This window comes from Saccostrea echinata, unplaced genomic scaffold (genome assembly GCF_033153115.1).
Source record: "Saccostrea echinata isolate AGI-Se365-2 ecotype Australia unplaced genomic scaffold, CSIRO_AGI_Sech_v1 ptg000016l, whole genome shotgun sequence".
In the NCBI taxonomy this organism is placed as follows: Eukaryota; Metazoa; Mollusca; class Bivalvia; order Ostreida; family Ostreidae; genus Saccostrea; species Saccostrea echinata.
In genome coordinates, this window is record NW_026889765.1 from 12,754,284 (window position 1) to 12,770,666 (window position 16,383).

General features: G+C 33.6%; 1 protein-coding gene across 1 annotated transcript in view; it reads left to right on the forward strand.

Annotated features, from left to right (window-relative positions):
* Positions 1-16,383, forward strand: part of LOC133188452 (nuclear receptor ROR-beta-like) — a 119,576-nt gene that overhangs the window by 34,125 nt on the left and 69,068 nt on the right. The window contains exon 2 of the mRNA XM_061323889.1: positions 10,113-10,260. Within this exon, the coding sequence (XP_061179873.1) occupies positions 10,113-10,260 (148 nt within the window). The remainder of the gene's footprint in view (positions 1-10,112; positions 10,261-16,383) is intronic.

Below are 16,383 nucleotides of genomic sequence, written 5' to 3' on the forward strand. Positions count from 1 at the left end.
AAAGTTTTTGGAGCAGATCTCATTTCCAAGTAACTATAAGCCCTATATTGACCAAACTTTCATGGATGATATGTCTAAGGATGCACACCACTGGACATGCTTCAGATGCTGTATCTGACCTATATTTTCTGGATGAGTGACCAGGTTAAAGTTTTTGGAACAGATCTCATTTCCAAGTAACTATAAGGCCTATCTGAACCAAACTTGCATGGATGATGCATCAAAGGATGAACACTCTCTAACTTGCTTCAGATGCTGGATTTGACTTACATTTTCTGAATGAGTGACTAGTTTAAAGTTTTTAGATAAGTCCATTCCCAAGCAGCAAGCCCTATCAGACCAAAATTGCATAAATGTTGCATCTAGTGATGCACACTACTAGATTATTATCCCCTGGCGCAACTAGTTGCGGAGGGGATATAGCATCGCTACTGTGTGTATGTGTGTGTGTTAGTGTGTCCGTTACAGCTTGTGGGCAAGATTTAAAGAGAACCTTTAGACTATCAATTCTCAGCTTCCACATACTTATGTGGCATGGTAAAAGGACGAACCCTATTCATTTTCAAATGAATCAGTGAAATATTTCTCAAAATATTGCGTTTTTACTACCTTCAAACCCAGAAATTTTATGTACGACTTGACAATACTCGCTTCCGCTTAATCAACCTTGGAAAATTCGTGTCGCTTCGATAGACTTTGTCTAAGTAAGTTCACCCAACTTTGTATTAAATTTTTGCATATTGTCATATTATTGTGTGTATCTTGAGACAGTCTGTATGAATTAAGTTTCATCTCGGATGCTGAGTAATTGAAATAATTTGATGAATGTCGCGGTTTCATTACCAAATTTCCACAGGTGTCTGTTTACAACATGGAATTTATTCGTGAGGCACACGTAATTCCTGAAAGCTATAAAGACATTTTGCAAGTTTAGGTCTATGGTTTCAGTGACCTCTCAACACCGGTATATTGTCACTTTAATTACGAAAAAATATTGTCTTCGTGGGTATTCTCAGATTTTATGCATATAGCATGCAACTTTGAGATATACCTAAGAAGGTAAATTACTGAAACTTAGAGCATATGTGATATGTTTCTGCTAGGAATAAGGGAAACTGCCCAGTTATGTATGCATGTTATGCCCCCCCCCCCCCATGCTATGCACTTTGGTTTAAAAATGACAACCCACCCCCACCCCCGACGATTTTGTTAAAAAAATAATGAGTGCTGCAACATATTTTATTTTCTTTACCATTTTTTAAACCTAACTAGATGATTGTATCTTCATTAACGTCCCTCTTGAGAATTTTTCTCTCGTATGGAGACATTGCCATTACCGGTGAAGTTCCTGCCACAAGGGGATGCTCCGCTTAGTGGTGCTCTTGTTAGTTTAGTGTTGGACTTTGTCTTACTTAAAGACATTTGTTGAGGTGAGCTCTGTAATCTCTGATTACCTATGTTTGAAATTTATGGGTAATCATTTTCTAAACCTTTAAGGTCATTATTTCAGATAATCATCAAACCTTGTAAGTTGATGCATTTTGGGGCCTTGAAACATATTTATCAAAAAGGAGGTCACAGTGACATTTTCTTAGGTCTCCTAAGTCACTCAGGTGACCTATTGCTATCTGTTTTTGTCCGGCGTCATCTGTCATGCATTGGACATAACTTTTGAACATTTTCACCTTCTTCTCTTGAACGGCTGAACCAATTTCAACCAATTTTGGCATTAATTATATTATCTAAGAGTGAGGGGTTTTTTTTAAGTTCATGGTCCCTGCCCCCGGCCTGAGGTTTAGGGCTAAAACCATCAAAATTAGTGGTATCTTTTTAAATTTTCTTTTTTACTCTTGAACATCAAGCAGTCAAACTGTCGACGTGATTTTAATAAGCATTGAGCCCTCTACCAAAATTGTGAAATTCATGGCTTAGGGGTTCTGGAGTTAGGATTGGGCTCTAATGATCTTGTAGTGAAAATGCACAAATTCTTTAAAAATCTTCTTCTCTTCCCCTGTGTACTGTAAAAGCACAAATTTTCATTGGGATAAAATTAAGTTGATTTGTCATCTAAAAAGATTTCGCTGACATTAAATTTCATTGTTTCAAAAGTAACCCTATACAATATATATTCATATAAAATTTTCATGTGGGTTTTAATTTCGTTGATACTTGTTCACAAAGAAATAAATGAAATTTAATACCCAATGAATATTTCTGCTTTTACAGTACAGGTGACTCTCGATCTCTCGAAGTTCAAGGGACCGCAAGAAAAGTTCGAGAGATCGAGGGGTTCGAGAGATAGAAAGTGAATAAAATCCGGAATTTTCAGTTCCGATCATCATTGTTCTACTATTATAAATACCGGAAGTATATGTTGATAATTCATTCGTATTTTACAGGTAATTCACTTGATTTCAACAACAATGATCATATTTTGAATAAATAAAACGATCTCTTTAAGTTTCAATATTTATTTGTTCTCATTTCATGATTACATAAAACCTGAATAGCAATCATCGGTGTGGCTACCCCCCGGGCTTGATCGGGTACTTTACCAGATTTCTCATATTAAATCAGTATTTAATTTTTGAGATAGGATTTCTTGTGCAATGTTTGTTATACTGGGATTATGTAAACTCTAATAAAACTTCATAATCTATGGAAAATTATTGACAAGCCTCTTAAATTATTTTCTAAAAATTTTCGTCGCGCTGTCAAGTCAAAAATAAGTTGTGAAGCAACTCGTTTATAATTTACCAATTGTAGCCAATTATTTATATCAACACTTGGATGCTCACAGGTATAGTGTCATCTATGTAAACACCCAATTAACACCTCCATGCCAGCCCCAGGCGTTCACTGTTATCCAGGTAAGTCCAAGCTGCATTAATTTTACCCTTGATTGGCGTGTACACACGCGCAATCAAAACTTCGAGAGATAGAGAGTAAAAAACAATGAAATATGTGTAACGGGACACAGGTCTTGGTTCGAGAGATAGAGAACTTCGAGAGATTGGGAGTTCGAGAGATCGGAAGTAAATTTGCTTAGTTATATAGAGGAAAAAAACGGGACCGGAGGTTCACTTCGAGAGACCGAGAACTTCGAGAGATCGGAGTTTGAGCCATCGAGAGTCACCTGACAGATATACTAAATGTGAGGTTATGATGATCAAAGATGCCTCTTGCAAAATTGTAAAATTTGTGGCCCCAGGGTCATGGGTTCTGGTTTTTGGGGAGAGGGACTCTGTTGATTATATACTGTATGCAGGGTTATTTTCGCTCCGTGTTTTTTTTTTGGCCCCTTTCGTCCTAGACGGAAGTGAGCGAATTTAAGACAGTGTGAATTCATAGAAGACAGTATTTCTTCTTAAACAGAACTGTGACTGGGCGAATTTAAAATGGCGCAAAATTGTTTCCAACAAGTGTGAAAGGGTGAAAAAAAAAAACACGGAGCGAAAATAACCCTGTATACAGTATTGAAAATACATTATTTTTTGAAAATCTTCCTGGGTATTGAGCAAACAAACAAAATACATAGTTATGATGAGTAAGAATGTCTCTTCTAAAATTGTGAATTTCATGGCCCTTGATTTTAAAGTGAAAATGCATTAATTTTTTGAAAATCTTCCTCTGCCCCTGTGTATTTAACAAATAAACTAAGTGCATAGTATGGTGAGCAAGGATGCTTTTTACAATATTGTAAAATTTGTGGCCCCAGAGTCAGGGTTTCTGGTGCTGGGGGAGGGGCTCTATTGATTATATGGTGAAAGTGCATTATGTCTTTGAAAATCTTCATCCATGCTTCTGGATATTAAGCAAACAAAGTCAGTTCATAGTTATGATGAGCAAGGGTGCTTCTTCCAAAAATATGAATTTCTTGGCCCCTGAGTCAGGGTTTCTGGTTTTAGGACAGAGCTCTATTGATTATATAGTGAAATGCATTAATTCTTTGAAAATGTTCTCTGCTCCTGGGTATTTAGCAGATAAATTAATTACATAGTTATGATGAGCAAGGATGCTTCTTCCAAAATTATGAAATTTATAGCCTTGGGTCAGGGGTTTTGGTGTTAGGGTGGGGCTCTGTTGAATATATTGTGACATTAGGCCATATAAATTTAAAATTTAGATTCTCATCCTAATTTGCTAAAATATTGGGGCGGGTGGGCGGATTTTATTTTTTATTTTTTATAATTGAAAGTATCAACAAAACATTCGTACACGTAAATTTTACATATGTTAATGCCAATATGAATATATTTTATTGTTTTCATATTCTTTTAAATATCTACAGAAGATTCTTCTTATAGAAAATTAAAAATATATATAACGTTAGTTTTATTAACAAATTATCAAGTACACGGATATACGGCACACGCCAAACAAAATGAGGTGCTGATCCTAATAAATTGCATATGCATGTTTTCTCATCGGCCTTTTCCCAAATACCTTATAGTTTTACCAACAACTCCTGTTCTGTGTGATATACAGATATCACAGATTTACACTGTCCTGATACATTCAATCGTTCTTGAGACTTGACATGTTCAACATTAAAATATATCATATTTGCAAAACAGGATTGTGTAAATCTGTAAAATATTCTACTGAAAAGCCTAGGCCTGAACAGTTTTAAGATTTAACATTTCCATAGCACTATTATTCTCTTAAGTCTTTGGACGATGTTTTATTTTTTAATGCAAAATCACATACATCTGGAGATCGTTATTTAAAACTTGACCATGTGTATTTTCTTCGTCTGTTTTTACTTGATTAAAATCTCTTTAAACACTTGTCCATGCCAGTGATGGTATCTAGATGTGTTTATATGTTATTTTTGCTTTTCTGCCTTCTCTTTACTAACAAATTATCTTTTCCTTACATGTTTAAACTGCATTTATTGCCGATTTTTCTCCATTCTTCACATAGTTTTTTTTGCTATAAATAGCGCCACGCGACTTTTAATACAGACGAGAGATAACTCTTAAATTTTGACCCAGATTCTTGCTGAATAAAAATACATGAAAATAATACGTTTGGCACCCAAAAAGAAAAATAAAAAACAACGGGGCGGGGCACTTTGAGAGGGGCGGGCGGGAATGAGAATCTTAAGATTAATTTTACCTGGCCTTATTTCAGAAAAAGTACGAGGGGTGATCAAAAAGTTCGCGAACTATCTCTATATTTACAAAACCACAATTCAGATCAGACTGAAATTTGGCACACAAATAGTCATACACATGTTCTATAAATAGCAGATGTTAAATAATGTTTTGCTCCTTGTTTGTGACATCACAATGTTAAAATGACGTCAGTATGTAGGTCACTTGTGACAAATAATGATTGACTCAGTTGTATTCAAGCAACGAATGGCTGTAAAGTTTAATGTATATCTCAGAAATTCCTTTGCAGTAGAATATGATAATTTGTACAAGGTTTATGAAGACAAAAGACTTACTAGAGGTTCAAGCATTTGCGCATGGGCAGAACAATGGCAGATGTGCATTAAAATCAGAGAGGACTACTTTAAAAAATAATGAACACTGAAACCTCATTTTATTATGCCCCGCCATGAATATTGCCAGGGCATATAGTGTTTGTCATGTCCGTCTTCCGTCCTTCCGTCACACTTTGCGTTTAGCTCTGTTCAAAGCTCAGTTTCAAAGAAACTATCCAAGATATTTTTATCAAACTTCATATGCTGATAGATATTGATAAGAGCTATGCAACTGCATCAACTTTTTTTGACCTTGACCTTTCCTTTGACCTTGACCTCACTTTTCTTAAATTAGTGTTTAGCTCAGTTCAAGATAGTGTTATCAAACTCCAAATGCTGATACATACTGATGAGAACTATTCAACTGCATCAACATGTTTTGACCTTGACCTTTCCTTTTACCTTGACCTCACTTTTCTTAAATTAGTGTTTTGCTCAGTTGTAAAGATACCATTCAAGATAGTGTAATCAAACTTCATATGTTGATACATACTGATGTAAGCTATTCAACTGTATCAACATTTTTTGACCTTGACCTTTCCTTTTGACCTTGACCTCACTTTTCTTAAATTAGTGTTTAGCTCAGTTTTAAAGATACCATTCAAGATAGTGTTATCAAACATCAAATGCTGATACATACTGATGAGAACTATTCAACTGTATCAACATGTTTTGACCTTGACCTTTCCTTTGACCTTGACCTCACTTTTCTTAAATTAGTGTCAAACTTCATATACTGATACATACTGATGAGAGCTATTCAACTTCATCAATACTTTGTGACCGTGACCTTTCCTTTGACCTTGACCTCACTTTTTTTTAAATTAGTGTTTAGCTCAGTTTTAAAGAAACCATTCATAATATTTTTGTCAAATTTCATATGCTGATACATACTGATGTAACCTTTTCAACTGCATCAACAATTTTTGACCTTGACCTTTCCTTTGACCTTAACCTCACTTTTCTTAAATTAGTGTCAAACTTCATATGCTGATACATACTAATGTAAGCTATTCAACTGCATCAATATTTTTTCACCTTGACCTTTCCTTTGACCTTGACCTCACTTTTCTCAATTTGTGTTAAAAATATTGCATTACTAATATACCCTCGACGGGGCATTCATGTCCTATGGACATATTTCTAGTTTCTTTAAAGGAAGTAATTCTGCAAGTGTGTCATGACCTTGACCAAGTGTCATTCACTGAAGTTCAAGGTCACTGGTAGAAAAAGCATCAAATTTTTGTTTAGGCTACAATTTTGTAATGAAGAATCATTGGAAGCTCATACGTGGTACATAAATTATTTAAGACCTGAGTGTGTGTCGTAACCTTGACTTAAGTTCCTTGTGGTAAATTCAAGGTCACTGGTATAAAACGTGTAAAATTCATTCCAGGTCTATAATTTTTTAATGGAGAAACACTGGATGTTCATATTTCACTAAAAGATTACTTATGACCAGAGGATGTATCAATATTTTTAACCAAGGTCTTTTTGGAAGTTCAAGGTCATGTTTACAGAATTTGAATGGGCACTTTATAAAGATTGTAGTGGGGATATTATTTTGAGAGCTCACTCACAGTACCTCCAGTTTTATACTTCTGTGCATGGATCTTTATGCTGTATTATACTCTTGTTGAGTTTTGCAGGTACATGTATTCATTTTCAAATTTGTTTTAGAGATATTTTGGACACTGTGAAGACTAGGGCTGGGACGATACAACTTTTTCTATATTGATATGTATCACGATATTTGAACCACGATACGATTTGTATCACGATATGTTGAATTGGTTATAAAATGTCTTTTTTGTATTGAAATAAACAAAACATTTCTTCACAAATAAGAATAATTTATTCAAAGAAGTTGTATACCTATTGTGAAAGAAAATAATTTTACACAAGTAGTGTTAATTATTATGTATTTCATATTTATATTAATATTTAGCATATTTATATTACATATTTAACACAAAATGTTAAGTAAACAAAGAAAAACATACGTCAGAATTTTTTTGGTGATATTTCGATATTTCTTCATACGTATCGATATGCGTATCATCCTCACATTGAATTGATATTATCGATATCTCGATATATCGTCCCAGCCCTAGTGAAGACTAGGATCATTGTACCTTGTTAGTTGATGCATTTTAAGGTCTCTGAGTATATCAACCAAAAATAAGGTCACCTTGGCCTACTTTCAGAATGTAGGAATATGACGATATTTAAATATTTCAGATACTAATTGGCTAAAAATCATCAAACTTTGTCGGTTTTTGCATCTTGGGTCCTTTTTGTTTTGTTTAATGACCCTTTCGAAAAATTTTCTCATATTGAGATGCCATCACTAACCAGTGGAGGGATGCAAATTTAGACCTATGCTGTGCACTCAGGGGCATTGAGCAGTGAGGGATCTTTTTTGTACCAGCACTTGCTGCCACAAGGGACCTCGGTTTACACAGTCTCATCCGAAGGAATTTAGGATTTGGCAGCAACAACTTAATAAAATTTCATTATTCCAAACATTAAAATATTAACTTAAAATAATTATCACTTTTATAGACACATAACCCCCCTTATACCATGAAAAGTAATGAGTCAACGTATAATTTTTTTTAGCCAATTCTTTTCCTAAGATATTACAGGTAACTCTTGATGGCTTGAACTTCAATCTGTCAAAGTTCTTGATCACTCGAACTGAGTCTCCGGTCCCAAATTTTTCCCCTATATAACTAAGCAAATTTACTCTTGATTACTCGAACTCTTGATCTCTCAAAATCCTTGATCCCTCGAAGTCAAAATGCAGTCCCACTATGCATATTCTATTAGAATTTACCCTCGATACCTCAAAGTGGCTATGTGTACACAAGGTTATATAATTAGCACCTTTACCTGGACATTTAAATGGCCCCAGGCAGAAGACGCGGGTCTCGAGGAACGGGATGTTTATTCAGGTGACACTTATGCTGCAAGGTGATAATTGATTTGTAATTAATCATATTTTGCCTACATGCTATCAAAATAATTATCATCAACTGTCTTATGATAATTTAGAAACACAGTGTCAGTGAAAAGTAGTAATGGATTAAAAGACGAAACACTAATTTAATTTTTATTTGGAGTCAGTGTCAAAGTTAAAGGAAATATGGAAAAGCAGAAATAGCCTAAATGTCAATATGATGACTATTAATGGACAAATACTTACAGAACTGCGTTCAATGATCATGTTTGGAATACTCAATGCTATGTACGACGCTGTTTTTATGTAAAGAATGCGTAGTATGATATCTGTATTACAAAGAATAAATAAATATACATGAAATGATGATATACATTTTTTTACTTTACTCAGTTTAATGAAATATTCATCTAAATTACGAAAAAATATCGTTGTTTTATAAAAACCACGTGCAAAAGGTAAGCACTGCATGAAAATCATTACATCTGGTAAGACTAATTTTAAAGCCAGTCAACAAACCCGGAAAATTCTGGACTCTTGAAAACTCGAACTCTTGATCTCTCGAAGTTTTTCCTCGGTCCCATGGACTTCGAGGTATCGAGAGTTACCTGTATTTTGTAAAAAGAAAACACTTTTGAGAAGATTGAGTCCATAAAGTTTAAAATAGTTTAAAATGACCCAGATTGACCTTTGCGGCATACTGTACATGTACATAAATTGGTGTATTCAAAATTTAGCGCAATCACTGGGTATGGAGTTGTTGGCGAAATCATGAATTAGCGCTATACATGTCGGTATATTGTATTTATAGATGATTTATTAGCGGTATCCATGAATTAGCCCATTGTTGTCTGCGCAAAAGCCACTAAAATATGAAGCCCACTTTTTTAAGTACACATACATTATTTTCTTGTGTTACATTTTGATACATCAGCCCAACAAAGTGAACATATTTATAATAATTCATGCTAAACTATTACAATGATTAAATATGGTTTAATAAAATGTTTCCATTCTATTTTGAGTATCATAGTTTGTCTAGATTTTAATTCTTATTTATTGACAAAAACAGGTACCTTTTCTTAAATTTAAATATATATTTGGCATTTCGGGATATATGCTGCTGAGAGGCAATAGCAGAAAAATAAGCATGTTGAAGTATAATATGTCTATCCATTGCTATGATGTATGTCTATGTTATGAAAGCAAGTTTTTCAAGCTTGAGCCGATTTGGTGCCATCCATTCCCAAGTAACTATAAGTCCTACTTAAACAAAATTTGCATGGATATTGATCTCAGGATGCATAATAAACTGGAAAAAAAATTGGAGTAAGATTCGCTTATCAAAGATAATATCCATTGAGGTGATTACCTATGTTTACCTATGGGCTTTTTTTTTGATATGTGATGAAATATTTTATATACATTAAGTAATTAATATTGTCAGACTATTTAAAAGTTCCGATTTCAGTGCCACTGAGAAACATACTGGACACAAAGGTAACTTGAGTCCAGAGAGTATAGTGAATTTAACAAACACATTTTGACCAACCTTGGGCATTTTTTTTTTTTCTCAACTTCAGCACCCTCCTTTTTTCATACACAATTAAGTCGTAATTTCTAATTTATATTGATTTGAAAATATATCTTTTTAAGGGATTTTTCCGAAGGTTCCTTCAAAGAAAAAATCCTTATAAATGTAATAAAGGGGGTAAATGCCTTGAGAATTCCACCTGCAAGAAGAATATTCTTTGTTCAGCCTGTCGAATGCAAAAGTGCTTAGACTGTGGAATGTGCAGAGAAGGTATAGATTTTATATACACTTATTTCTTTGAAAAAAAGTGATGAAATAAAAAGAATATTTATGTGAAAGCTTACATTTGTGTTGTAAAATTAGGTTTGTTCAGTTTATGCCAATTTAGTCTTTATCCCAAAAATCAACACAACCATTTTAAATAGGAATAAGTTACCTATAGCTCACTAAATTAAATAAATATGATTTTTGGTCACCTGTGTCACTCAGGTGACCTAGTGCTCTCTGTTTTCATCCATTGTGCATAGTTTGTTAACATTTGAACATTTTCAGCTTCTTCTCTGAAACTGCCTGACCAATTTAAGACCATTTTAGCATATAGCATCTATGGGTAGAGGGGAACAAAATTTGTGAATTTCATGATCTGAAGGATGGGGCTGAAAACCATCAAAATTGGTGCAATCTTAAAAAAAATCTTCTTCTATACTACTGGACATTAAACAGTTAAACTTTTGGCATGATTGTAATAATCATTTAGTCCTTTACCAAAATTATTAAATTCATGGGCCCAGGGTCAGCAGTTCTGGAGTTAGAGTTTGGATGGGGCTCTATTGATCATATGATGATAATGCATAATTTTTTTTAACAATCTTCTCTATCCTTGGGTAATTAGCAAACAAAGTAAGTGCCTGGTTATGCTGAGTAAGGATGCCTCTTCTGAAAATGTGAAATTCATTGCCCCAGGGTCAGGGGTTCTGATCTGGGGGTGGGGGGACTATATTGAAAACAAAATGAAAATGTATTATTTCTTTAAAAATCTTCTTGACCCCAGGTTCAAGGGTTCTGGTGAGAGGACTAGGCTCTTTTAATCATATAGTAAAAATGTATAAATTCTTTACAAAATTTCTTCTCTGCCCCTGGGTATTAAGTAAACAAATGCATGGTTATGTTGAGCAAAGATTTTTCTTCCAAAATATTGAAATTCATGGCCCCAGGGGGAATTCTAGTCAATTTGGCACCTGGTAAACTCGGCACCTGGTTAATTTGGCACCAAGTAAAGTGAATTCGGCACCTGGTATATTGGGTACCTAGTCAATTCGGCACCTGGTGCACTCGGCATCTAGTTAATTCGGCACCCGGTTTTGAATTATTAAGAATATAATAAATACTAAAAAATTTTGAAGATGTTTTGGATAATTATCTTTATCAAACAGTTCTTAATTTTCACGGTGTAGTACATAAACGGTTGCTATTGGAACAAAAATGCATTCAATGTTTCTATTCGAAAAAGGAACGACTGCTACCTGATAAAAATATATTGGAGACACTTGAAACAAATTGTAAAACTGTCAAAAAGTGACCCCAATTCGTTTAAGTCTCTGATTAATCCTTGTGCACGTAAATATACGTAAATATAATAAAAATATTTTTAAAAGTGTATTTTGAGAGAGATTTCTGGACGAAACCAGATCTTGTCATGTTACGGTTGCTATCAGAGTTTGGTATGTATGCACCGGTTATAAACTTAAAAAAATGCACCGGCCGCTATTTGAAAAATAATTTCTTTTCCATAAGGAAAGAGAAATTCAACAAAATTGTGCTGCCTAAATATATTCATTACATCTCAAACAGCATGTGAAACACAACATTTAGTATACTATACGAAGGAAACGAAAATTATTTTTTTTTATTGAAATGAAAGAACTTTTACCATCTGTACATCAAATCCTTTTCAAAGCATAATGAGTCTTTGGGGATTTTTGTAGCCTACATGTATACTTAGACTTAAATAATATCTAGAAAAGCTGAAGTATATATAACCTTTGACATTTTTTTTTCTTGAAGCGCAGTAGTGCATACACTTTAGCTAAAGAAAATACAACCAACAGGCAATAATCAAAACATCAGATTGATCTTGAATGGAGAAATTTTTTTTATTTTTTTGCTTGTCAAGGAATTTTTGGTTGATAGTGCCTCCTCAACTGAAAATGTATGGCTGTGCCCCCCCAAACTGAAATTACTTCCTACGGGCCTGTTTTGAGTGGGCTAGGATCCCCCCACCCCTCCCCCTTTTGGGAAAAAAAACTGTAGATCCGAACACTAAAACGGCTGTCTAATATTCTATCTAGTAAGTAACATATAATATGTTTATTATATTATTATATGATACATTTAAAGGAAAGAGCATTACAATTATTAACAGACATATGTAATCTTTTCCGAAATAGAAAAAAAGGGGGCGGGGGGATTGTGATCAATTCCACTTTCGTTCTAATTTTCAACACATAAATATTATTTGCATTTGGACATTAGGAGTGTTTGACCATACTGTACATCAAAAATTGAATTTAAAAAAATCAATCAAAATTTACAGCAATAGACTCTTCTTGGAAAAAAGGGAAGGCCGGGAGAGAGCAGGCCACCCTTTCTACGTGCTCTATGAATATGTTTGGAGCAGGACCGTTTTAAAGAAACATTTTACCCTATTATGAGCAAGTTTTAACTAGCCATGCGCATGTTATTGGTTTAATTATCAATGCCATACAGCAAAACCTTACCCCTTTCTCCCTTACTACTAGTATTTCAATTTAGATTTTTTATCTAGATTTTTTAGTGCTATTTTGAATTGCTCATGAAAATTTGTAGTCCATAATTGAAAAAAGGTAAGATCTTTAATGCCAATTGAATTTAATTCAATATAAAGAAAAAAATGTTAAATCGTTCAAATTAGGATCTAATTACAGCATATTTATACATATAGCACCGAGTAAACTCCCGTTTTTGTGATATTCTCCGAGTGTTTTTGTTTCAGATCTAAAAGCTGTACATGGATAAAACATTTTTAGTCGTAATACCGAAAATATGTTTTTGTCTTAAATAATGTTATGTTAGTATGAGATGCTGTAAACGTACAAAATAAATTTGAGTACGTTACAGAAATGACTGTTACGGAGATGAAAAAGTTACCATTGATTTTTATGTATTTATTTATTGTTTTTAAATGATTTGTTTGTACAGCAACATGCTCTGTATTTTTACTTGATACGTCTATATGAAAAGAAATTGATAGAACGACTCCAGTACAATAAAAATTCCTTTCAAAGCAGCAGGCTTGTTAGGAATCTACAGGAGGTCGTGTAATTAAGGTTGTAAAAATATGATGCAACACACGTGTTAAATGACCATCGATATTTTATTACTGAATGTTGAACATTGTAAAAAGATAAAACTCTTTTCCGCCAACTAATGGCTGCAGTGGTAATTAAAAAAAGAGTACACTTTAAGTTTATGAAGTAAAATATACTATGAATTTTGGTATGGCACAAATTTGGTATTTAGTTTTGGTACAGTTCTAAAAATTTTCAACAATAAAATTTGTAATTCTCGTCTAAGGATTAATATTAATGTTTATTAACGTTGTCCCTAAGTTGAAAAGATTTTTTTAATGCAAATACATTCCCAGATTATAGTAAGGAGAGTTATTTTTTTGAGTGAGACAATTTTGTTGGTATGGTGTCTGTAAATAAATTGTGAATTATAGGCTGTGATTATATATTTCAAAAAGGACATTTGATAAAATTATATACTTGAAAAACAATATTATGTCTTCCCTGGTCAGAAATTCATTGCTTAATAATCCAATTTTTCGCTTAAGCATTTTAACACCCTGGCATAAAAAATTACAATTTTGAATAGTACAATTATTATGGACAAGCTTTTTTTCAAAACTTGGTTATATACATTTTTTGTAAAGCAAAGGACAACGGGTTATTCTGAATATAAACTTCCATTAAATTTTCTTCTATTTTCCACAAAAATATGTTACAAAAAATTAAGATTGGTGTTGCTTCAAATGCATATTATTTAATACAAAATAATCAAATATAAAGACAACAACTAGAATTATAAAATTCTCTACTTAAGATAATTACTAGTATTATAGCCCTCTTCTTTAGCTTTAACTTTTCTATACCCGCAAAAATTTAGCGAGACTGAGAGAGATTTTAGTATATATTTATAAACTAATAATTCAATTTTGTACGTTTCAGTACGAATATTAGAATTATTCGAAATTTTCTTTAAAGAAAAGGTCTTAAACTTACAGTATTCCTGATTGAGTTTTCCACAGATGAACTTTAACTCATTAGATCTATACTTAACAAACACGCATTTTTCTTTAAAAAAATGACTTTATTCGTTAATAAAAAAAAATCGAAACGCCTTTTTTCCCTGTAAAAGCAATTAATCACACGAAAAATATTAACAAACCACTCAACAATTACATGGTTACCGAATTAACACAAACAGGTACTGAATTCACCAGATTCCGATGCCGAATTCACCAGATTCTGATGCCGAATTCACCAGTTGCTGAATTCACTTAGTGCCAAATTCACTTTTTCGTTAGGTGCCGAATTCACCAGGTGCCGAAATCACTTGTACCCCCCAGGGGCAGGGTTTCTGGTCTTGGGGGGGGGGGGGCTGAATTTATAATATAGTGAAAATGCATATAATATAGTGAAAATGCATCATTTCTTTGAAAAGCTTCTCTGCTCCTAGGTATTTAGCAGATAAGCTAATTGCATCATTATGTTAAGTAAGTTTGCCTCTTCCAAAATTGTGAAATTCCTCATCCAGGGTCAGGGATTTTGGTATTAGGGAGGGGGTGGGTGTATTGGTAATGTAGCGAAAATGCATCATTTCTTTGAAAATCTTATTTGCTCCTGGGTATTAAGCAGATAAGCTAACTGCAGGATTATAATAAGAAGGGATGGCTCTTCCAAAATCGTGAAATTCATGGCCCCAGGATCGGGGTCTGGTGTGAGGGTGGGGCTTTATTGATCATATAGTAAAAATGCATAAATCTTTATAAACAACCGTTTGGGGAAATGATTTGATGTGGAAGTAGTAAAAGAATGTGATAGGAACCCATGGTTAGTAAAAATTTGAGATGGCAGCATAAATAAACGGAGAAATATATTGAGAAACAGCACATGTTAAATATACACTTTTTTACACTGTAGCTCTCTGGTTGTCCATCCCTCTTTTTTCAGACCAGCAAACTACAGATCTGCAGCAAGGCTAAAGGGTCAAGGATTCTGGTGTGGGGGCAGGGCTCTATTGATTATGTAGAAATGCATAAATTCTGTGAAAATCTTAATTGTATCACTGATGGCACCTGATTCCACCACTGATGTTTTTGGAGGTCCGTGTTTGCTCCCATTTTGTATTGTTTACTGTAGATTCCTAAATATACATGAGGAATAAATTATCGCGTAATTACGTGAGAAGCACCACTCGCGAAATAAAATTACTCGCTTTTATTTTTATAGTGCTTTAATGTATGTAAAATCTCTAGATAAATCAAAGATTCGTGAATTTTTGTTCTCGCGATTTGACGCCCTTGGGCCATTTCGCGATATTAAGTACTCGCGTAAAATAAGGAATCTACAGTAAATGGACTTTGATCTTGAATACTGTTTGTTATATCCATATTTCATTGTAATGAGGAAGGTGTTTTTACCAGATTTTTGAAATTCTTGACCACTGGATCAAGCGTTCTGGTGCTGGGAAGGGTTCTTTTGATATTGTTAGGGAAAGACGGTTCGTGTGATGCTTTGGTGCCATTTTATATCCGTGATCAGATAGACCTGAACATGTACAAAATATATAACAGTACTTTATACCCAAAGATATCAGTTTATTTTTGGCAAATTTACTTGGTCGATAGTGGTAACATCCGTATTCAGTTCTTTGTACTCTACAGAGAGAAGTTATTCCCCTTTGCTATTTACTTATGATAATTGATAACTGTAAATAATGCAATTGATTGGTCAAACTGTATAAATAATTAAACAAGAATTTTTAATGGATAATATAGAAAGTACTTACTTAGTTTTTAATTGTCATGTAGACATGTAAATAATAAATATATAAAATGGGACAAAAATACCCTATGTTCATGCATACATTGTATACTCTTCAAAGACCAAGAGAAGTTAATGTGCGAGGGAATGTGTAAGACTTACTACATTTTATCAAGCATATTGAATTATTTAGTCTGCATGATGACAGTGACAGAAGGGAGTGTATAAGTATTGGCAAGTAAATATTTCCATGATTTATTACTGAGAACTAAACTACATTGTAACTATTTTATTGATCCCTGATTAT